The sequence below is a fragment of the Xenia sp. Carnegie-2017 genome, unplaced genomic scaffold, assembly GCF_021976095.1.
Source record: "Xenia sp. Carnegie-2017 unplaced genomic scaffold, XeniaSp_v1 HiC_scaffold_21, whole genome shotgun sequence".
In the NCBI taxonomy this organism is placed as follows: domain Eukaryota; kingdom Metazoa; phylum Cnidaria; class Anthozoa; order Malacalcyonacea; family Xeniidae; genus Xenia; species Xenia sp. Carnegie-2017.
In genome coordinates this window covers 3,151,930-3,175,274 of record NW_025813484.1, presented here as the reverse complement: position 1 = coordinate 3,175,274, position 23,345 = coordinate 3,151,930, and the positions used below count along the sequence as shown (strand labels likewise).

The following is a 23,345-nucleotide window of genomic DNA, read 5'->3' as shown; positions in this document are numbered from 1 at the left end:
CAGTTTGGCACTGCTCATACTTCGTGTAGTACGATATTTAGTGCTTTCGAAACATGGCCGATTTAGAAAAAGAAAGTTTGTCTAATCTGTCAGAAGAAACATCTTTGAATGAAAACACGTTAGAATTGAGTTCAAAAGAAGAAAAACAGGCTGTAGCGAGTAATGTTGGAGGAGCCAAAGCTTACTTTAATAATGAAAACAAAACTGATGATTTAAGTAAAAAATTAACGAAATTAATGGAAAACATTCAAAACAATCCAACTTTGACAAGAGAAATGAAGGAAACATCTCCAGTGAGTGTGATGAAGAATTCAGTAGCTGTAATTACCATGCAGATTTTGAAAGTGAAAGCTTTCAACGTGACAAGATTCTGTTTTGTAAAGGAGATGACGATGAAACTGCTGATAAAGCGTTAAATGAGATGGACGAACAGAATGACGACGAAAATTATGAGTCAGCCGAAGAATTTCTAAGTCCCGAAGAGGCGGAGGTATATTTTATTTGGACTTTAATTTGAGGGTTGGAAGGGGGGAGACAGACCAGCTATCATGTACTTTTTAAAAACCTCAAATTTAAAATGACGTGAAGTTTCATAAGAATTACAAAATTTATTTCCTTGAACGAATGCAGTTTTTAATCAGCGAATGATTTTATGTGTCAGGAAAGGATGAAAGAGGCTTTGGAACTCAAGAAGAAAGGAAATGACCACTTTAGGAGACAGGGTTTGTTAGTATTTTACTTACGAGAAATAAATAATACTCGGTCTGTTTTGTGAACATTTTTCATTTGTTGTTGCAGAATACACAGAAGCACAAGATTTATACACCAAAGCAATTAAATATTGTCCTAAGGAAGAAACTGAAAATAAATCAATATTCTATGCTAATCGAGCAGCCTGCTGTCAAAAATTGGTATGTGTATATTCCATGGACGGATTTTCTGGGGGGTGCAACCCCAAGTATTAAATTTCAAGCACCTGAATAAATTTTTCATCCCAAAAATTTTAACCCCACCCCCTATTTTCAGCATGACGAACAAGTAGTTCAGTTGTTGAACCGAGTTTCCCTGTGCAATGTTTCAACTCTGTACAATACATACCTTTGGTGGCTACACTACCAGACCACCTTTAGAATCTAGACCCTTACTTTGTCCTGAATCACTTACTTACCAGCTGAACCCCTTAAAATTTTTTGCACCGCTCTTGTTATTTTTCATATCTTTTTCTGGTGGCAAATCCGTTTTGTTTTTTCCTCATTTAATCATTGAATGAATGCAATAATCTTTACATTGCAGTAGTATAAAACTATGCTGGCTTTGTCGCTGCCTTTCCTATTATAACAAACCTTTATATTTATTGTATCACTTCCTTCACTCTTTTCAAAAAAACATCAAAAATTTTGTGACATGTGAAGTCTTTGCAATCCATTTTACAGCACTTCACAACATGTATTCTTTCAACCATAAATAACCGCAGCAATAACAGAAAGTCTCTGTCAAGTCTCAACCAAATTTTGAGATGTATGCATTCATAATTTATTTTCATGTAGGAAGATTATGAAAATGGAATTAGTGATTGTGATAGAGGTAATTTAGTTTGTAAGATTTCTAATTTTTCCAGTAGAAAACTGGTATGATTAAAACAAAATGTTTTTGGCCAACAGTTGTTTCTGATTTCTATAGCCTTAGAACTTTCCCCAAACTACCTCAAGGCAAGATTGAGAAGGGCACAGTGCTATGAAAAAGTTGACAAGCTTGAAGAGGCATTGGAGGGTAATATTTCTTGATGTCATTAGCTCATCAGCCCCCCCTTTCCTCACTCTTCCCCCCCTCACATCATTGTCTTACTTAAATAAATTTGTTCAGATTACAGGATCGTGTTTGAAAATGACAAAACATGTCATCTTGCTCACGAAGCGATATTGGTATTCTAATTTTGTTTGCTTGTAATCAACCCTTGTTCACCGTGTTCATTATGAAAATAATTGTATTGTTTACAGAGACTACCTGATGAGATCAAAATCAAGCATGAAAAGTTAAAGGACGAAATGATAGGCATGATTGTATTAATCTTTGAACTTCATTTATACATGCTTTATTTGACTCTTGCTTTCTTTTAGGCAAATTGAAGGATCTTGGCAACATGGTACTGCGGCCATTTGGTCTTTCGACAGACAACTTTAAATTACAACAGGACCCTAATTCTGGAGGGTATTCTATCAATTTTCAGAAATAACAAATCCGAGGAGCAAGTGCATAATAGTAAATACCATTGTTTGCCAAAACATTAAATTGTATAGCTATTTCAATACAAGCCATATTAAATCCGATTATGTACAAATAAATGTTGCTAGTGATATTTAGATATTGTTCTCCTACAAGACCTACAGTCAGCTGTTTCTCTTTTTAACCATGCTTTGGCATTGTCATGCTTTGTGAACAATTCTCGAATAGCACAGCAACAAAATTTATTTTGTAAAACATAACATCCTTAACTCATAATCTTTATAGTTCTTTATCAATGCGTACATTTGAAGGTCAGATTAATTATATCTGTGCTGTCAAATATTATCAGTCAAACACACTGTTTGTTAGCCACTAAAATTGGGGAAATCATCTTGTCGCTTGTTTTTTTAAAGCTTGCTGTTTGCCTTAGGAAACATAACAAAACATCATAGGAAATTACCCTTGATTACCAGTGTACATGACTTGTAAGTCCTGCTGTGCCTGGCGTACGGCACGTCTGTATGCACCCTGCTTTTGTTTTTTGTATAATTGCTTAAAATGCTCCTCAAATGTCATTAAAAAACTGCATGAAATTTCCGATGTTGTTGTTGATCCATACCAAGAAACTTTCACTAAACTAGGCTTGTCCTCAGTAGCATGACAGATAATGTGAAGGATACGACCAGGCCACCAGGGATGACCATGAACTTTCCCCAAATGATTTCACCCACTCTCATTTCTACATTGTGATTACGTGGCTGTACGCCTCTTTTGGCATAGCATTGATTAATATTAACATGTTTGCCAAGTTGTGAACCATTCTCATTGATTAGTGCACTTGGCTCCTTTGTGTAAACTTCAACTATTTCATCACCATTTGATAAAATTTCTTTTTCGTTTGGCTCTTCAGACTTCACATTCATTTCCTGGTGATTTGACTTCTCATCAGTTCTCTTCCTTCCCCTATATCTTGTGTTATGTCTGTGGTCGAAGCTTTTGTTTGATTGTACATAAGGAGATTCTTTGCCAGTTTCTGCATTCACTTTTTGGCTTTTCTCAGAAATAAGTGCCACATAGTTATTTGAGGTTCCAGTGGTTCGTTTCAATTTAAGAACAGGGAAATGTTGAGAGTTATCATTTGTTGCTGATTGTTCCAAATCTTCCTGTCCATTCTCAAATGAAGAAGTGCCTGATCTTGTGGATGGCTTTGATCTTTTTCTTTTCAATGATTTCATGAGAGAGATTTTTTGCTCTGGTGACTTAAGCCGCCTTGTGTCAGTCATATTTTCACTATTAGTCACGGGTTGACCTGTTTGTGTTGTTCTAATTTGTCTCTTTCGAAGACATGATGATTTTATAAGACTTCTGCCCTGGTGTTCTGAAGAACTGTGGTCAATGTCATCATCATGTTTATCTTGTGGTGTACGAGATTCACACTTTGGCAAGTCACTTGATGAGCATGTCACAGCACGTGATGATGTTAAGCATAAATTTGAACTGTCTTTGTCTTCAATGGTTCTGGTGAGTGATGCTCTAAAAAAAATAAAGAGAAATTGATCATACCTTTTCATTACAATAAAACCATAGTTCATCACAATAACCACATCATAATGTATTTTATATCACATGTTTCATTGACTATTTGTGATATGACTTCCACACTTCAAGTCATGTGAGTGACAAATTAATTGAAACTACTATGTTCATGACAACTATGCCAAGCTTAAGTGGTTAATTTGATTTCATTGCATGGTGCAATATGTATACTACCTGGTGACAATGTGGCTTGATTCATCTAGGAGGACTCCCCTATATGTTTTCCCTTCATCCTTGTACGACACCATGATACATGTTGGAAATGCCTGTTCAACAAGCACAGATATATGTTTTTCTTTCTCACAGTCCTCGGCCATTTGGTAAGGGATGGTAGTTTGAACCTTCTCTGATACACACCAGAGCACACTGCTACTCCAGTATCTCTCTTTCAGGTAATTTGGAATGGTGAATCTTAATATATTCAATACTAAATAAGCCAATCATAAGTTTTCATTCATAATATTCGTACCAATTCAATGAGTTGTTGATGAATAGTTACTAGTAGTCGGGATTTTTTTGTTTTCTTGATCTTTTTCACGTAGATTTTAATGACTTTCAGTGCACAGGGAACAATCTTCTAAAAAATGCACTCCATCAGTCCATCTCATATTTAATTCGTATCTCGACACGTGACTGTTCCAAGTCGTTAAAACGTCGTAACTCTTCCTCGAAGTGACCAGAATGAAAAGTTTATTTAACGTCTGAAACGATTAAGCTAAAAAATTTGATCCAGTGCGAAAATTCCCGAGAAAGTTGAAAAAAGATACGCTCTTTAGACTGATCAAGTTCCAGTATCTCCTAACATCACGACAACAATTATTGTTTAAAATAAACTTTCTACTGTAATTTAAATGGTTTCTCAAAAAAACGCATTTTTTTGAAATGAATGCCGAGAACTTTAAGCTGTGTGCCAAATACATATCTTCTAGTTATGTTCAACAAGGGGAGAACGCGAGAAAAAATCAGGAACACAAAATAAAGGCATTGCTAGAACATGTAAGGAAAGCCCATTTACCATACATAAAATAATGTGCACTTATTGGTTGTATGCATTCTTAAATTGTTCAAACAATGGTTATGGTATTTAAAATGTATGTCATGAGATGGTCGTTATTTAACTAATAATAGGTTGAATGATAAAATACAAATATTATCGTTTGTCCTCAAACATTCCACTTGTGGACCTGAAAGTGCCACCTCTTGTATTGTTCAAGGAAAGTACCAGCACAAAAATGTTTGCTCAGTTGTTGTTTTTTTGAGCTAGCGTTTAGATGCAGGACATAATCATTTCTCACTTTCCGAAAGTTAACATTGATTTATTGATGAACAATGCATGTTTGGGAAAAATGAGATGGTACATAATACAAGAAAGGAAACAAGTAGCTAAAAGAGGATTTTTGATTAGCATTCATGTTGTCTAAGAACTTGTGTATGTTTAATGAATTTATATATGACGTCCTTTTGGTTGTTTTCATTTAAATGCAGCACAAAATACCGAAGATGGATGGGATGAATTGACCATTGAGCTTCTTTTGCATGAGCTGTCAGTAATGGATAGCAACAACTTTTCAGGTACATTTTCATTTTAATTGAATGACCTTTGAAAGCTACTAATGACATCATGCATGATGCAATACCTCAGGCCACTGTGCAGGAGACTAAACTGATGGCTATTAGTGGTCCTAAGGACAGCTAACAATACCCAGTAATACAACCTTTCACATCTAACCCTATCATTTTTTACATTTGAGCATCTTTTGACTAGTAGGTTATTGTAAGGTATGATATGTTGTGTTTTTTTTTGGGAGGTTTTATGCAAGTTGTTTGACATTTTACTTGAATTAATAATAATCTGAATTTTTTTTCAAAAACTAGGAAATGTTGGTGCAGGTGAAAGAGAAGGAAGAGTAGCAAACAGCATTGTGTCGCGAAGACATTACAGGTATCGAGTATTTTGAGTTTCAATTATCTTCAATGCAGGTCACAAGTAGAAATGCATAAAACGTTTATGTATTTCTTTCATATTTTTTATGAGGTTCAGTCACGGAGTTGGTCGTTCTGGTGATATTACTGCAGTCCAACCTAAGGCAGCGGGCTCTTCTCTTATATTGAAGTTAACATCATCGATGGCCTTGGATATCATAAAACAGTCAGGTACATAGTATTTTTTTTTTTTTATATTTCAGTACTACATTCAAGGCATTTCATTTAGTAATATCACAATTACTACACACTCAAAGATCAAATTTCTAAGAGTTGGTATTTTCTCCAGCTGTGCTACTTATTCTCCTAATTCTTTGTTAACTGATCTTCTGATGTCTCAGGTGTTCGAACTGCTACCTCCTGTGTGGTACTGCCTGTTGCCACGGGAATGAGCATTGTGATGACATTGTTGACACTACGGCATCTTAGGCCCGAGGCCAAATATGTCCTGTGGCCAAGGATTGATCAGAAGTCCTGTTTCAAGGCAATAATTACAGCAGGTATGCATGACCACCATTAAAGAACTTCCATAGTTATTGCATGCCATGACATTGGTTAATAAGTTGGACAGAAAAGTTTCTAAACTGCTGACTGAAAATTTATGAAATTTCCACCCGTAAGTGCCTACTTTTCTCAATATTTTGTACTTGGATAAGTTTTAATTTATAGTCTGAAGGTAGACAATCTCTAAAGACATTACTATTGCGTATCCTTTGTAGGTTTTTTTCCTGTTGTTATTGAAAATGTTCTTGAAGGTGATGAATTGAGGACAAACATTGCAAACATTAGGAAAAAAGTCAAAGAACTCGGAGCAACAAACATACTTTGCATCATGACTACAACAAGTTGCTTTGCTCCAAGGGTACCAGACAGGTGATAGTCATAATGATAACCACACCCCACTACCACCACAGTTCTGAATTTTACAATTTTTATTAACTCTAAGCTCACCAGACCGAATTTAGCAAAAAATATTGCATATACGGCCATGATTCTTGAAACAAATGCATTAATTCACATTTTATCTCAACTTAGTTTCAACTCTTTTTGTCAACTTTTTCATGTTTATGTTTTTGTGGCGCGTTTTCTTACAGCGGCTCGTAAATTTATGTTGTGCAGTGCATGAGAAAAACTTTTTCTTAGATTAGAAGAGGTGGCAACAATTTGTAAGGAAAACGATGTACCTCACGTCGTGAACAACGCTTATGGTGTTCAGTCCACGAAATGTATGCACTTAATACAGCAGGTAAAGTAAAACAAATCTTGAGCTGTCGTAATGTAAAGAAGGGAAAGATTATGCAGGTATTGCTTGTCGAACATTGAAAATATCTTTTCTTCTATAAGGCAGCGCGTGTTGGTCGTGTTGACGTGTTCATTCAGAGTTTGGATAAGAACTTCATGGTTCCTGTGGGTGGAGCCATCATTGCAGGCTTTGACTCCACCTTAATTGATGCAATAGGAAAAACATACCCCGGTAAGTTGTGCCGTGATGTGAAGTACGATATGTGTCAGTAGATGACGATTGGGGGCAATAGATGACAGTGAATGACAGTAGATGACTGTTGGTGACTGTAGATGACAGTGAATGACAGTAGATGACGGTTGGGGACAAAAGATGACAGTGAATGACAGTGGATGACTGTTGGTGACAGTGGATCACAGGGGATGACTGTGTGTGACAGGGGATGACGGTAGATGACAGTAGATGACGGTAGGTGACAGTAGATGACAGTAGATGACGGTAGGTGACAATAGATGACGGTAGGTGACAGTAGATCACCGTAGGTGTAAATGACGGTAGGTGCTTAATGATGGCATTTGACGATGACTGTGACAGCAAATGTATACTTCTCGTTTTTCCCATAATGGTGTATGTAGATCACGGATTATCAATCTTAGTAAGGGTTCACCAAGACATTAAATAGAGCTTGTTGTACATCTTTGCAGGTCGAGCGTCCGCTTCTCCATGCTTGGATCTTTTTATAACGTTACTTGGCCTTGGATCAAAAGGATATCAAAAACTTTTATCGCAGAGAAAGGTATTCATCGTGCATCTCTTTAAGCAGGTTATTTTTTCGCCGCAATCGTTCGTCAGTTACAATTCTCTATTCATTTTGTAGAATGTTTACCAACATTTAGCCAGTGGTCTCGCAAGATTGGCTGAGACGTACGGACAGAGGCTACTTGATACAAAACACAATCCTATATCTTTAGGTAGAAAAGCGCAGTTACTTGAGTACATGCAACTCTGGAAGTTCTGCTTAAATAATGTTTTTTTTACTGTTTTCAGCAATTTCTTTACAAAATCTGGAAGGACTTGAGACATCAAACGACGGAACGACACAGCTAGGATCTATGTTGTTTACGAGATGCGTATCTGGTGCTAGGTACGAGCTCTCTTCAACCCATATTAACACGATATACTTCGTATCAATACTGTTTGTAAATGTAGATCGTCCAGGTTGGCAAAAAAAAAAAATAAAATTTTTTGACTCTGAAGATGACTACAGCTAAGGTTGTCGAAACGTCAGTCAACAACAGCAAAAACAGTCCTTCTCAGGACTATACCAACCTGGACGATCTACATCTATAAGCATGTAACGATACTCCCTGGCTCAAAAAGATTTACTTTAATACTTTATTTGTTTTTGTTTGCTTTGTTGGAATGGTCATATTGTCTAAACTATTATTTGGATTTTATAACTTGGATTTTATTCATAAGGAATTATTCTTACGCTGATATTGATGATACCATTGTTGAATGTATTTAGACAGATAGATAGAAAGATATAGATGGGTTTTATGTAAAACTTCATTCACCCATAAAGGCTGGCCCTTTTTACCGAGGGTGTGCTGTAACTAAAATGTTTAAAGTTGAGGTAGAAAGTTACCAAGCTCGTCAGGAACTTTCCCAAATTTTTATTTGGAGAAGAATTCGAGAGTTTACGAAATAATGCTCGAGACTGTTTTTATGCTGTTTGTTCATGGTTGTGGTAGACAAAGATCACTTCTAATCTGTTATCTCACTTTTGTAATGAGATTTGCAAGTGCCTGTTTCATTGAAAGCCTTGTACACTATTCTTGCTTTTACCCTTCTCCTCTAAAGATGAAGAGGCTCCTAGCCCAAGGCCTTCTCTAAACATGAAAAGGTTCCCACCTCGAGGCGTATAAAGCAGTAGATTAATGTATACCATTGCTCATATTTAGGGTCGTTGCTACGAATGCAAGTAAAGAAATCCATGGTTACCAGTTCGTAGGATGGGTGCTCACTCGAATAATTATCCGTGCTCCTACTTAACAGCTGCTGGGGCACTGGGAATGAGTTTTGATGACGTCGACACTTTCTTAAAGAGACTAAACAAATGCTTATGTAAGTTTTCTAAAAAAACCAATGTCATTTCGGCCATTTCACTGACTTCGGGGGGAAATACGTAAAAAGATGATGATTTCACTTGACAAAATTGTAAACGCTTGTCGTGGGCACACTTTATCATTTATGGACGGACAATCACGTATTTAAAACATTAAGAAAATAAAATGATTTTTGCACCTACGAAACATATGAAAAACATAAAAACAAATTTTGTTTTCTGTTATCACGATGAACAGTATGGGACTTCGTTAATGTCTCATTAATGACACCGGATATCGACAAACTGTCTGGTAATTTATTAATTTATTAGATATGTTAATTTGATGTGTTACTTTTAATGTATTGTTAGTTATTAGGATAATCACGAGAGACTCAAGAATGAAATTTTTGCCAAATGTTCCACTTCTTTAGCTATGTTCAATCATAAAGTCCTAACTTGTTCTCGCGGTCTTTTTCTTCACGTTTAATGTAATAGATGCTACCATTTCACGATTTTGGATTTCGTCTCTTCTTCTGAAGAGACTTTAGCTTTAACAGACTCACGATCTCCTAAGCAGCCACTGACGATGGCCTTCCCCTCGTTAGTTCTGTAACTTCGAAGACCCTGCCGTTGGTTGAAGGCACCGAGGCTGCTCGGGCTCTTCTACCTTCTGCTTTGAACGATGGGAATGAACTTGAGTTTTGTTGCCATAATGGTTCAATCGCGTCTTCAGTTGATGTTTTGTTTTCTGTGTCCTGCTTCACGACTTGAGTTTTGTCAAGTGTGTTGATATCTTTGAGGAAATTTATCGAATTGTCGTCGATAACATTCCTCTGAACATTAACAGGATTTCTTACTGGTAGGTTGCAACTTTCTTGCTTCAAGAGAGAAGATTGTAAATCCCTTTGAGCTGGGAAATTCATAAACTCCACTTGCCGTTCAGCTGATTTCTCCTCATCTTTGACCGTTAAAATTCCAGGCAAGTTGGTTTGCTGTGATTTCGTTACCAAGACGATCTCTTTGTGTTCTTTTGCTGCAATTTTCGGCAGTCGCAAGACTGAATGCGCATTTTTTTCTTGAAATTGGGCTCTTGTGTCTTTCTCGAAGGCTTTTACATTCTTGTTGACTTGCTGAGGGACGCGATGAAGATGTAAATGTTTCTTTTGTTGCTCAAGTGGAAACGTATCTTTTATATCATACAAGGCACCGGTGTTTTTTCGTCTTTTCACTTTTTGTCTTTTGTAGTGATTTATGAATTCGCGGTTATTCTGAATGGCATTCAGATCTTTCTGCTGTTTCAAGATTTCTCTTTGCTCTTCGCGCATTGCTTCCAATTGTTGAAGGATTTCTCTTTCTTTGCGTTTGATCTCTGCTATCCACACTTTGTATCCACGGACAAGCTGGTTGATCTCACAATCGTATTTGAACCTGACGTACTCGTTTCTGCTGTACATCTTTCCGACGATCGACTTGGATTGAATGATCAGAGACTCTGCGTAGAATGGATCGTTGAGGGGCGAACGAGAATCGTTGACCGAGTCACCTTTGAGGCCTGTTGCATTTTCACGGAATGTTTTCATCTTTTCCAAGTTTGAAAAAAAGTTCTCTTTCGAGTGCCACGTTAAATTCCTGAAACATCTAAGGATGACCACATTCCCAACTTGCTTCTTATGTTCACTTCACGCCAGAGTGCTCAATGCTGCCCTCCTCATCAAATCATTGTCAGAATCAAATTACTTAATTTGATGTCGTTGTCAGTTTTATGCGATGCCTTAATACAATGTCCAGCAAACAACATTAACTTCATTGTTTGAATTCGCTTTGTAAATGTTGTGTTTACGAAAAGCTTTGGGTTGTGAGTTTTCGCTTTTAGTGATCGAGTACGATTGCTTTCCTTCTTCGCGTTTTGTCGCGTCAAATTTTGCAAAAACTCGTTTGTACGACTTTACCTCTATTTCAGATCGCATTTTTGCTCCGTCTTGTCTGTCGCTCTTTCTATCCGTCTTCATCGTTTATCGAATGTCAAAAGTTTTTTCAACAGTTAAGCCAAAAACAAACGAGGTTGATCCTATATCAGCAGAGGTAACTAGCGCACTTTGTCCCTCAAAGGGAGGAACAAACAATTGTCCCTAGAAAAAAAGCAAAACGCGGAAATGAAAGAAATGGGCAAAAATCATTCAAGTTAGAGAGATTTTGCGAAGTCTTGGCAAAGTCTTCATCCAATGGCAAAATGATCAAATTTGCTTTGGATAGACCTATTGGAGATGTGGTATATATTTATCCATAATAGCAAAAATATGCACACATTGAGCACGTGTGACTAAGCAATTGCGGTGAATTGCCCGTCACACCCACTAAGATTGATATCAAGTTTGCCAACGTTAAAACTTGATGAGTTGCCAACTGTCATGTAGCGCCAGGAAACTTGATAATTTATAGGCTCAAGATGAACTAAACGAACTAAATCGTTTTCATTGAATTAGGATAAGCAAACCAATCACGTCGTGTAAAAATGCGTAGGAATGACTGAATGGCAATTATATAAGTTTCGTTGAAAGAAACTTTTTAAAAGAAACTTTTATTGTTAAGTTATGTGTTAATTGCGCTTTCAATATCAGCAACAAACGACCATAAGTTTTATCAAAAGGAAGTTGACTAGTTATGAACAGTAATTTATTGAATATGTAGTGATGAATAATAAGGTACAGACAACGTAATATGTATTAATAACTTTTCTTTCATATTCCAACCAATTAAATGTCAATATCTTTGACACCTGTCTTGCGCACTTGCGCCAGCAGTCAGCCATTGTGGCCATTGCTAGGAAACAATAACAACTTTGTCTTCTGCCATCTGATTGGCTGAAAAATTATAGTTAATCTCCATGTAAATATCTTCTTGTATTTGAAAAAGGGCGCTTGGAACTGCTCGTATTGTGGTATTGTGCTTTTGCCTTTGACATGGATTAAGCCGTAAAGTTAGTTGAATCCGTTTAGAAGGATATAAGAAGCTCCTTTCGATGGTCTTTGATTGCCTCTAAAGCGCCTCGAAACACTATATCAGTCGTTGGAAAGCGTCGACACTTAATTGAACTGTGTTGAGATTGATTGAGCAGAACAATCGACAATGGAGCGAGAAATGGCTAAAGATCTTAAAATTCAGATGCCTGGTCCGTTTTCGTGCTTTTCACAGCCAGTCGTTGCATCTCCAATGACACAGCTTGCGAGGAATTTTGAAAGCATTTGCACAAGAACGCCAACAGGGTATATAGTTTTTATAAAGTACTTAAATATATATAGGAATATATTCATTCAATTAACTTGCTTTGCTGTCGTCGATTGAAAGTTTTATCATATTTTTACAGGCCCAAGTGTACACCTCGAAGAAAACTTTCTTTGGGAGATGTCGAAAACAATTCGGCTACGCCAATTTTATCTTCCAAGAGTTTTTCTCGAAGTTTTTCGAGCGAATCGGTAAACCTAGTCAGATTTTAAAACTCGAAGTGGTGCATTATTGATTATCTGTGCTTTTAAAATTGTATGTATTACGATTTTGCTCACTAGCGAGTTCTTTCACATTTTTAGGTTATTGTCCTTCACCGGAGACAACTGCCTCTTTTGGTTCACCATCCGCGGATTTTGTTTGGTACGTTGTGTAGAGTTGCAACTTATGAAAACAATAGCCATTTACAAAACTTAGTCTGAGTGTGTTGGCATTTAAAAGACAGGCAATTGAGACAACACGTTGGTTACTGTCAGGCGTACAAAGTTATGTTTATTTTTATGTTGAGATGACTTTTAATTAATGTTCTACTGAAAAATGATTGGCCAAGAGGAATCGTTCCCGTGCCCCTTTACTCATTAACACACGTGTATCATTCAATATTTTCTGGCATGTCGACATATGATGTTTCGGTGATTTCTTTTAATTTTCTTAATGATCGATTAGTATTGTTATAAGAATAAGAAAAATGACAAATTGGTTATAAATGAAGCTCTAAATAGTTTTCTGTTATGCAATTTTTCTGTAGCACTAGGAGACGGTCTGTGTCTAAACCAATCAGGTGAGATTATGACATGTATGTACCATGCATGATTACAATTCTTATTTGGTGCAAGATGGTTTATGTTTAGTTATGCACTTTGTAACTGTTTTGCTAGGCGTTTGACATTTTCTTTTTTATTTTCATTTCATAGAAGAGTAGAACTCCTGAAAAGAATCTCATCTTCTGTAAGTATTAGTTACCACGCACCACATAGCCATTAGGATGCAGTGATGAATTAAACTTTATCATTTTTAGTCTCCAAGCTTTCCATCAAACTGCAAAAGAGATGAGACATCAGACGACCATCCTTCACAAAGTTTACAAGATGCAGACATTAACAATAATAAAAAATGATTTGAGTTTGTTAAACCAACCATGCCCATTTATAAAACTGGCTCAAATTGTGGTAAAAGGAGACCCATATCAGCTCCAGCAGAGCTAGAGGTAGAGTTTATACTCAAGTTGTATGTAAACAATTTTAGTTGTAGCATTTTTTCCACCTTCATAATCATTAGCCTAAAGTGATATTCTTTAATCTGTGCATTTCTCCATTGTATGTAAAGTCTACCGACATGTCATATGATAATGAAGAAGTCATACATTTTTCTGTTGATGAAGATGATGATGGTTTCATTGATTACACTCTTCTTGAACAGGCTGAGGTTGTAACCTAAAGTTTGCTGATATTTCAAAATCCATTCATACTTCATTTTTTTCATTGAAATGATTTTTTAGGACAATGCCTTTTCCATGTCGTCAACTGTTGCTGGTTTGATGACAAAGCCATTAGCAAATTCTGTGAGTAGTTCATCATTACTTGTTTTGAATCTTTTGAGTACTCAGTCCGAGTAATCAATTGATTACTGTGCTTTTGTTGTGTCCTAGAACATCATTAATATATGCAACACGGAAAAAACATCCAAGGCTTGTGTCAGTAATGTAAGTTGGCAAGTTCAAACGAGCTTAGCTTCACTGTTTTAGTGGGAAAATATAGCAGTATGGGATTGTGGGAAACTAATCATGACAAAATAAACAGCCATTTACCTTCTTCTGTAGGTATCTACTGGTATGACAGGACTGGATTCCTGTAGTTTATTTAATCCCGTACTGTGTAATGTTAACCCTGAGATTAAAACACAGCGATCCAAATCTGTCTCTATGAAGGTATGACTGTGTTGTACTTGACAATACCATAAAGCTCTTGGTTGCTGTACATAAAGTAGCTACCATGATCTTGCCCGTGCAATGTTTGCTTATGAATTATGGATGAGTGCTTGTGTTGCCTACCAACTAATATTTTGGTCATGTTTCAGAGACCAGTACCACCACGTGATGATAGTCCGGAAGAGAGAAAGAAGTTAAGGTGAATGTATATCCCTGCTCTCAAATACCTTGATGTCCGTTTTTAGTTTTTCCAGCATAATATCTAAAGTTCTGCTCTAAATGTTTTGTATTTCAGGGGAAGATGTTCATCTGCAATGGAAGCGAGCTGGAACTCGCCATTGTTTCTTCCTGTAAGTTAAATTTAGTGTTCTTGGACACATTCATGTTGTCTCTTAAGTTGTGATCTGATTGGTTTGTTTTGCTAGAGACCTGTCAAAGTTCTTCGTAGTCCGTTAATGCGTTCAATGTCCGTTGTTGAACCAAGGAGCCGTCAAGATATCGAACAATTCTTAAATCCAGGTACATATCATTGTGCGTTAAATCAAAAATATAGTTTGCAATACATTGAAACGACCTGGATCAGAAATCTCTTTGAACGAAAGTTATAATAAATTCTTATGTCATATTTTATGTTTTTTAGGACAAGATAACAAAAATTTGACTGGAGATTTTGCTAAGGTTAGCGTTGCAATGTTGAACTGATCATTGTGTACAATCTCGGTAATCTTGTGATAAAAACGACGATTCCTTCTTTGTGTAGGAAAATATTTTACCGACGATCAAAGGACAGCATGCTGACCTTAAAACGGTGACGCCTGAAACGGTAAATATGGAGATTGTAGCATTGTGTTGATTGTGTACAAGAGATTGCTAAACACGATAATGGAGTTAGGGGAGTGTTGCCAATTTTCATACAAAGTACCACTGTTTTAAACGATTAAGGAAAAGCAATTTATGATAAATGGAGCACACCTAAAAATATCGCCCAATCATAATGTAAAAGTAAAACATAATTCAACAAAAAAAAGTCTTTGCCACGGCGATAAGTAGCCACCGAAATCTCGTCAAAACCAGAGCATCCCCATTGATCAACGATGAAACGAAACTAGCCAATCAATCTTTCCTTCGCCTAGCTTTGCGCGCGTGCGTGTAATGAAAGAATATTTTTGGTTATGTTTCTTAGGTTAGCAATGTTTTGAACTGGAAGTACGAAGAGATTGATCAGTTTTTCATCGTCGATTGTCGTTATCCGTACGAGTACGACGGTGGACATATTAAGGTAAATAAAAAGCAGAAGTGTTTCGTACGTATTTCAACTGTTTTATTAATGGTTTCAATATGTGGATGATATCTGCATGCTGTTCTTTTACAGACCGCCTTGAATTTTCACAAGAAAGAAGAAATTTACGACTTTTTTCTAAAGAAACCCAAGTGTGTTGAAAATAAACGAACCATTTTGATATTTCATTGTGAGTTTTCGTCGAAAAGAGCACCCACGTTGTAAGTTGGAAAAAGTTCTTTCTAGTTCTTGAAAGTTCACGCAAGATATTTAGATATTTAGTAGATATTTATCGAACAGTTTAGTGACATAAGTAGTGTGTATAATCTCATTCATGTCAGCAGTGATTTTGTTGAACCTCGACTAGAAAATGGAGGACGGTATTACTGTTCTCTTTAACTATTAAGAATTTATTCTAATATTTCGTAGGTCATATCGTACTACTAATACTTAAGTTTCTCCTTTTCTGTTGATCAAACTGTAACTTCTCCTAATGCATTACCACATTTGGAGAAGCTCACTGGAAAAGGTACATCAATTGAACATGGCTGACAAGCAGGCATCTTGTATCGATCTTATATACTAAATGCTTACTATCAGTCAACATCTTACGCGTGAACGCGATGACTAAAAATGAACTGACATCACGACTAAGTCTCTGTTGTAAGACCCGTGACGTAGTCCGACATTTTGTACTGCTGTTCACCTTACGTAGGATTTTTCGAGAGATCTGTGCAATCATCTGACTGCTTATGTTAGAAAAGACTACGTATTTCTAAATAAAAACCACTTTTTCCTTAGATATCGATATTTGCGCAACAAAGATCGCGACAGTCACACTCATTGTTACCCCAAGTTGTTCTACCCAGAGATCTACGTCATCCAGGGCGGTTACAAAGCATTTTACGAGAATTGCAAGGTAAGTGGTTTTTTCATTGTTTTTAGAAGTTTTTGTATACGAGATGGCGATTGGCAATCTGCGAAAACAAACGCGCTTTTATAACATTCATTCAAGAAACCAAACTATTCCGCGACAGAAAAACGAAAATTTTGTCGCATCCAATCAAAAAGCCAAGCTTTATCAACTCTATCTTAAAAATTGCCAAACTTGCTGAAAAAATAACTTCTCGTAAAATGCGTATCTCCAGGGGTATTGTGAACCGCAGTCTTATCGTCCAATGGCTGACGAGAATTTTACCCAAGAGTACAAGCGATTTTCCAAACGGTCGAAGTCTTGGACTGATGGTCAAACGGTTCGCAGGTCTTTCCGCCAAGGTCTGAAATTCTGATTGGTTTCAAAATTGCAATTTGTACATACACATCCTTGGAAAATCCACGCATTCATGCAAGCTGTGTGGAAAATGTGTTGTTTAATTTCAATGAATTTTCACGTCATATTTATGTTAAAAATGTAATTTATATAGAAAACATACCCTTCGCGGGAATTTTAAAATACATTACACAAATAGGTTGTTGATTGATTGACTCCCACGTCAAAGTAAATAATGTATACGAATTTATCTAGATAGCTAGGCACAACACATTGCGACTGTATATGGATGTATTTGTGTGTTTAATAATATTTGTTTTTAACTTTTTGGTATGTTGTTTTAACTCTATGTGCATGCGTACCAAAGACCTAGAACCCAATCTTCTAGATGCTTCACTCCGCCCATATTCTATAGTTACGAGTGAGGCAAGCCACCGTCTTCAAACTTGGCAAAAGAGACGAAAAGAAATTTGCGCCAGCTATTCTGAACTGGTTACATTTGCAGATTTGATAGTTTAGTTTTGGTTTTTAAAATGTTTGATGTGATACTGACGCGGTAGTTAGTTAGACGTTTAGGAGATTGGGTTCTACATCATTGGTGCGTGCCAACTGTAAGACAATTGTGACGACAAATCTTTTAAATTATACTTCATGTTCGAAGATGCGGAACTGAATCATGTGTTCTGTGATTACACTTCTTTAGTCCTAGCTTCGTTGTTGTGTTTTATCTTCGTAAGTCTTTCAGTGCTACGTTTGCGGCGTTGCGTCCACATGCTCCCATAACTCCACCACCTAAGAGGGACAACATAAACATGTCTAGGTGATAGTTGATAGTCATGTCCCTGCTGCTCAACCTACCGGGATGTGTTCCACTGCCACAGAGATATAAACCTTTTATCGGAGTTCTGTAATTCGACATCGATAGCAAGGGTCTTGCAAAATATAGTTGGTCAATAGACATAGCGCCGTGAAATATATTCTAAAATGGAAGGAAAAAACGGAAGGGTTGTGGTCGAATGACTCTTTTCGAAACCATTTCAGTCATTTTAAAGGTTCTTTCGAAATGTATTTTATTACATTTTACTAAATCGGGCGGGGTAAGAATATCCCTACCGATGACAGACGAATTGAAGCCTGGGGCATAATCTTCGATGCAATCGAACACTGTAAAGAAGATAAAACAAGGATGACGAAAACTGTAGTTGTGATAAACTGACCTCTAAATGCCTGCTCAACTGAATTAATGAATACATTGAACGTGTTAAACATTCAAGTTTTACAAAGTTTATACAATTTCATCCGAAGTCTTACTAAGTTTATATTTCGCCTCTAATGTTCATGAATACTTCTGCCTTCTACTATTTACATAAAAAAGTCTATTAACGTGCCAAATGAAATCCTGTAAAGATTTTCTCCATAACGTCATTCGCTGGCAAGGAAACATTACAGCCCATCCCGATTGCTTTTTCATCCTGATAAGCAGCCTTTAATCCTTCACCGTAACCGCTGTACAAACTGTGCGCGAGAATGAAGTCACTCGTGGGTAAGAGGTCCATGTCACACAATTGGGCTTTGTCACTTACATTTGGAAGAGTAGCAAGGACATCACCTTTTGTGACGTAATTGATCGTGACGTTACATCCTACGTATTTCTCGTAAAACTTTCTAAAACGTGCGGAGCCTGCTGGCATGCTTCCCCACGTGATGACTGCGTTTGGAGGTCGTGCGAGTTTCAATGCCGCAATAACTGCAGCAATGCTTGCTAGCGCACCTCCCTGACTATGCCCGCTCATAACTATGTAGTAATCGTTGGGTACATCCAGGTAATGCCTTTCAAACCAACCGGCTATTTTGCTGTATTTATTTTTAACTCCTCGATGAACTGGCAGGCGGGTGCCATTAACCAACAAATCTTCCGAGACCAGATCGAAATTCGCCAACCAATCAGAGACGCTTTTCAGTTCGGTACCACGGAAACCAAACGCCGCTATCTTTTGACGATGATTTAGGAACTTAAAGACTTCCGTGTCTTCGTTGGCAAACGCTTGGCCTGTCCAATTCTTCGTGGGACATGCTTCTTGTTCATTGGACGGATCATATTTTAAGATGTTTGGGAAGAAACCAACACCCCGGTAGTAAGACTTCATTAGAACCCCTATACCTCTGTTATAACGTGGGCGTTCAATTACGTGGATATCTTTACGACATATACATCCGTCGTTCTTGTATCCCGCTGGACACTTGGAACATCCACGCGAGAATGTAAGCCCGCATTTGTCGTACCAAGGACAGTCAGTGATGTTGGCTGTCTTCAAACTGACATCGCGCGTACACGTCAGCCCGTCATTTCTATAATCGTTAGGGCAATCTCCGTAGCATAAAAACATTCTACCGTTGGGTTTATCCATGGGACACCTTTTGTAGCACAACCCTGCTTGTTGTTGTGGATGCGATTTAGGGCAGCCCCAACAAACTGGTCCTAAGCCTTTCACGGAAGCCCAAGACGTTTCGTTGCATGGCTTGTAACACAACCCAGCTTGCATCTCAGGTTTATCGCCGGTACATTGCGCCAACTTATTGCCAAAGTGAGATGGGTTCTCCATGATATAACCATTGCGCAAAAAGCGCTCGATTGGCAGATAACTTGATTTTGCCACGGCTAAAGCAAGTCGACTGAATGATCTCGGATGTATTTCATCATCGAGCCAAGTGGACGTCTGATATTCAGCAGATTTGGTTGTCATAGTCGAAAGGCTGCATAAAATGCAAGACGCAAAAAGTAAAAGACGCATGACGTTCTTAAAAATGACAAGTCTACTGTCAACTGTATAAAATATTCAATTTTCGGTTTGAGCGAACAATTACACCACACGCGGAGTCAGGGCTAAATGACGCGACTTATGTTGATCTCCTGTCTTTAAACGGTGAAAGCACTGATACTAATAGAAAGTTGATACCCGATGTTGTCGTCAATGCAAACATTTAAAGTCACATTAGGTCAAACACGTTAACCTCTTTTCAGCGTGGTAAGTTGATTACATTTCATAACAAAATAATAATTTAGTCTGGAAAAATGGCAACACTATAAAGACTTCATAAGATACATTACATATATCTTCAGTGTAGGTACACTGCATTTTCCGTGACGGTAGCTGGAGTACTTTTTCCTATTGTCCAAATAAGGAAAGTCGTCCAAATAAGGAAAGTCAGGAGACGTTGGAAGATCGATAGTTGGGGGGGAGGGGGAGAGAAAATATGCAACGTCAGCAATTGCCAATGGGTTGTTTCACGACAGTCTGGAATATTTCTCGATTGTTCAAGCAAAGGTTCTTCAGAACTGGTAATGTCTGCTTTTCTTTTTCTCTTATCGCTTCTTCATTCTGTGTTGGGACATCAACTACATCTATACATCTATACATGCCTTTGTTCGTCCTCTACTCGATCATCTGTGTATCCTCTTTGGTTTACCTTCTTGGCCTCTTAACCGACGATAGTAACTTCAACGTTTCACTTCTAATATACTAATTATGTCTCCCCTGTCCAAACTTACATACACTCGCTTGTGAATTTATCTTCGAAAAATCTAATATATGTTGATTCTCTGATGTACTCATTCCTGACTCTATCTAACAGTTTCACTCCCACCGAAAGCAAAACTCGGCATCTTTATCTAACTTTGAATTCTACCTTCTGTGTTTCCTCAGTGCCACTGGCTCTAAACTAGAAAACATAGCTGTTCTCGTTACAGTCTCGTGAAACTTTTCCTGCGTTTTTGATGTTACACAACATGCTATTGTGCTCACCTCTGTCTGCAAAGTCATTGCGTCTTTCGTCTGTCCACAATCCATTCCTCAGACGATACGGTGTATATTGGATAAACAGAGACAGCACGTGACATCCGGTCGGAGCAAGCGTTGGATCAAGGGATGACGGAATACACATTTCGATTAACGGTCTACAACATTAACGGAGCTTGATATTCGGTGTAAAACAATATCCCCGATCAAATGCAAAGCTGAGCATTCTTACCTATCGGAAGGCTTTCCTTGTAAAAAATCAGCAAAAGCTTTTTCTATCGTGGCTATCGATTCGGCGTTTATATGAATAGTGCAGCGATGGTGATCAGAGGCCATACCGTTCGACTCGTTGGGTCGCGCCGAGAAATTGGGCAACTTGTCCACAGCAACTAAGGCAAAAATAGGGGAAACAACGAAATTTTGAACTCTCTTATTTACTTTCAGACGATTGTTCATCGTGGGCTGTTACCGTTGATTTTCGTAACGGGAGAGCGATAGCTGATAGATGATAAATCTTCGTAAAATTCTTCGGGTAAAACATCCTAGTCGAATGCAATTAAATGTTGAAAAATCATGGCGGATTCTTGCGTGTGATGTCGATTCCTACCATTGGCAAGAGATCTAGAAAGGTGATTTTTGGTGTTGCATTCGATAGGACGGTTGTTGCACCTATCTGTGTCCCATCATCCATTACAACCCCTTGTATGGAATTTCCTTGGACCTGCAGTGACTTCACCGGCTATTATCATATACAGGCATGACGTTAGTAAAAACGTAGTATACGTTCAAATGTGTGTGGGAAAATATTTACCGCTTCAGTCAGTATGGTCGTGCCCAAAGACTTTGCCGAGTCCGCGATAGCTTGAGATAAACTCCCCATACCACCCTCAACGTATGCCCAAGCACCTTTACGTCCCTCAAGTTCCCCCATAACATGATGCAGAAGAACGTACCTGGAATATAAAAGTTGGCGCGAGTGCGTACAAGGTGACTCATTCAAGTTTTGGCAGAAAGAATTTTCATAACTTACGCGCTTCCCGTTGACGAAGGAGCGACAGCGGCACCAATTATCGAGTCCATTGCTAAGCATGCTTTTAATGGCTCTGACTCGAACCATTTATCTAAAACGTGCGTGGAGATGGGTTTTCAGTAAGTCTTGCATTCATCACATGGGCAAGAGGAGTATTTTGCAATCAATTATAATATAATATGTCTTATCTTGGTTGCAGGTGCAGTGAGCAAGTCGTAGAATAAAGGTAGATCGCGGCCTAGTTTCTTTGCTGAAAAAAATGAAAATTAATGAACGCCGTCAAGATGTATGCTCCAAGACAAGAAACATCAAGATATTCGGAAAATAAAGAAAATGGAGACTGTTTTGTTGCTTGCCTGTTTTTATTAGCGCTCTAATTGAAGATACAGTATCTATTTTCTCTCTCATTGTGCCATAAAGTAGCGCATGCAGGTCAACGGGAGGATTATCGAGAAATGGTCCCATCGCATCGACTAAAGAGGAGTATTGAATGGAACATACTGACATAAAAACGAAAAACGCTGCGCAGAAACATGATCTTTTTCCTTTCCATTTTATTGGAAGATTTAAAGCTAAAACTTGTCATTAAATACCTAGTTTGCTCAGGGTCGCTTCGTATTTTGCCATCATCTATATGATATAGAAGGATTTAACAATGACTAAAACTATAAAAGTACAAGGAGTACATGTTACATTGGCATCGTGTTTGGAAAATTTTGAAATCTCCTCATAATTTTTATATTCATCAGATCCCAGTAAGAGATAGCGACCATCTGCCAAGGCGTGAAATAGTTAGGATCACGGAAGTACAGCTTAAGACCAAAATCCTAAAAGTGCAAAACAGTTAAAAGGCATTCAACAATCAGCTTAAAGGAAAGCTTGCTGATTCAATGATACCTTCAGCTTTAAATCTTTCATTATTTGAGGTCGAAGCAAGCTAAGTACAAATGAATATCTAGAAAACTTGAACCCTGAAAATATGCATTTGAACAAAAGGAATGCTAATTAAATGTATTGATCTCTTATCTTTGATAAAGCTTTATAAGTTATCACTAAAAAGAACATTACAAAATCTAGCTACGCAAGAAAAACAAAATCATTAAAACCTGAGACTATTTCCTCTGTTACTGCAGCTCCACCAAGGACAGGTCGACGTTCCAGCACTAATACATTCAAGCCGGCCTTTTGAAGATAGGCTGCCTGGTATAAAAAGCCTTTTTAGGCTAAGTCCACAAGTTTGTTGTGCAAAAAAATGTGGAAATTAATCACTGTTGACTGGGATACTTACAGAAACAAGACCATTATGTCCTAAACCAGTTAAATAAATCAGCTGTTAAAATTCACAATTTGCTGGCATTAAATCAGAAATTAATACTAACCTGCACCAATGACGATGACATCATATTTTGATTTTAGACAAAATTTTGCAGTTGAACTGGATTGTCTGTTCGTGAGTAAGTTTATATATTGCTGAAAAACCACCCTTCGTAAAAGTTGCGTGCCAAGGGTTCCCATTTCGATTCATGCAAATGCAACATCGACTAGAAATTGAAGTCGATGTAATGTAAAGAGATATGTTCTATATTGAAAAATCCTCCAATTTTT

At 37.6% G+C, this 23,345-nt stretch overlaps 5 protein-coding genes across 5 annotated transcripts; 3 read left to right on the top strand and 2 right to left on the bottom strand.

Moving 5' to 3' along the window:
* The first annotated feature begins 14 nt into the window (after positions 1-14).
* On the top strand, positions 15-2,565 carry LOC124445016 (tetratricopeptide repeat protein 1-like). Its single transcript, XM_046995728.1, has 9 exons — positions 15-293; positions 384-490; positions 662-722; positions 799-911; positions 1,548-1,584; positions 1,681-1,770; positions 1,864-1,922; positions 1,998-2,052; positions 2,118-2,565. The coding sequence occupies exons 2-9, from the start codon at positions 422-424 to the stop codon at positions 2,231-2,233; spliced, it is 600 nt and encodes a 199-aa protein (XP_046851684.1). The 5' UTR covers positions 15-293; positions 384-421; the 3' UTR covers positions 2,234-2,565.
* On the bottom strand, positions 2,251-4,332 carry LOC124445015. Its single transcript, XM_046995727.1, has 2 exons — positions 3,994-4,332; positions 2,251-3,756 (listed from the first exon to the last, which is right to left on the bottom strand). The coding sequence occupies exons 1-2, from the start codon at positions 4,134-4,136 to the stop codon at positions 2,856-2,858; spliced, it is 1,044 nt and encodes a 347-aa protein (XP_046851683.1). The 5' UTR covers positions 4,137-4,332; the 3' UTR covers positions 2,251-2,855.
* A 256-nt stretch (positions 4,333-4,588) lies between these two features.
* LOC124445017 (O-phosphoseryl-tRNA(Sec) selenium transferase-like) lies at positions 4,589-9,570 on the top strand. Its single transcript, XM_046995729.1, is given in 13 exon segments — positions 4,589-4,835; positions 5,315-5,391; positions 5,695-5,761; positions 5,855-5,973; positions 6,144-6,302; positions 6,522-6,675; positions 6,946-7,048; positions 7,147-7,276; positions 7,750-7,841; positions 7,923-8,016; positions 8,093-8,189; positions 9,010-9,062; positions 9,065-9,570. Coding segments are annotated over 13 exon segments (1,452 nt in total). The 5' UTR covers positions 4,589-4,701; the 3' UTR covers positions 9,238-9,570.
* A 3,166-nt stretch (positions 9,571-12,736) lies between these two features.
* On the top strand, positions 12,737-17,244 carry LOC124445013 (M-phase inducer phosphatase 1-like). Its single transcript, XM_046995726.1, has 17 exons — positions 12,737-12,800; positions 13,186-13,218; positions 13,352-13,385; positions 13,456-13,644; positions 13,764-13,862; positions 13,936-13,998; positions 14,086-14,139; positions 14,257-14,364; positions 14,514-14,563; positions 14,660-14,714; positions 14,790-14,883; positions 15,005-15,042; positions 15,125-15,187; positions 15,548-15,643; positions 15,737-15,864; positions 16,445-16,562; positions 16,792-17,244. Exons 4-17 carry the CDS (start codon positions 13,576-13,578, stop codon positions 16,930-16,932), a joined length of 1,176 nt encoding a protein of 391 aa, XP_046851682.1. The 5' UTR covers positions 12,737-12,800; positions 13,186-13,218; positions 13,352-13,385; positions 13,456-13,575; the 3' UTR covers positions 16,933-17,244.
* Positions 17,041-23,335, bottom strand: LOC124444528 (pyridine nucleotide-disulfide oxidoreductase domain-containing protein 2-like). Its single transcript, XM_046995149.1, is given in 17 exon segments — positions 17,041-17,705; positions 17,772-17,892; positions 17,947-18,077; positions 20,717-20,868; positions 20,943-21,099; positions 21,180-21,252; positions 21,318-21,449; positions 21,522-21,663; positions 21,741-21,838; positions 21,929-21,990; positions 22,097-22,312; positions 22,373-22,519; positions 22,522-22,567; positions 22,638-22,711; positions 22,847-22,940; positions 23,029-23,048; positions 23,120-23,335. Coding segments are annotated over 17 exon segments (1,869 nt in total). The 5' UTR covers positions 23,256-23,335; the 3' UTR covers positions 17,041-17,637.
* Between the last annotated feature and the right edge of the window lie 10 nt (positions 23,336-23,345).

Bases quoted from the DNA above. Each gene is read 5' to 3' on its own strand.
- LOC124445016 (XM_046995728.1), top strand. From the start codon at position 422: ATGGACGAACAGAATGACGACGAAAATTATGAGTCAGCCGAAGAATTT. The intron at 912-1,547 runs GTATGTGTATAT...ATTTTCATGTAG, and splicing joins CAGCCTGCTGTCAAAAATTG to GAAGATTATGAAAATGGAAT. The intron at 1,923-1,997 runs GTATTCTAATTT...TATTGTTTACAG, and splicing joins TTGCTCACGAAGCGATATTG to AGACTACCTGATGAGATCAA.
- LOC124445015 (XM_046995727.1), bottom strand. From the start codon at position 4,136: ATGGCCGAGGACTGTGAGAAAGAAAAACATATATCTGTGCTTGTTGAA. The intron at 3,757-3,993 runs GTAGTATACATA...TATTTTTTTTAG, and splicing joins TCAAGCCACATTGTCACCAG to AGCATCACTCACCAGAACCA.
- LOC124445013 (XM_046995726.1), top strand. From the start codon at position 13,576: ATGCCCATTTATAAAACTGGCTCAAATTGTGGTAAAAGGAGACCCATA. The intron at 15,043-15,124 runs GTTAGCGTTGCA...TTCTTTGTGTAG, and splicing joins TGACTGGAGATTTTGCTAAG to GAAAATATTTTACCGACGAT. The intron at 15,865-16,444 runs GTAAGTTGGAAA...CTTTTTCCTTAG, and splicing joins TCGAAAAGAGCACCCACGTT to ATATCGATATTTGCGCAACA.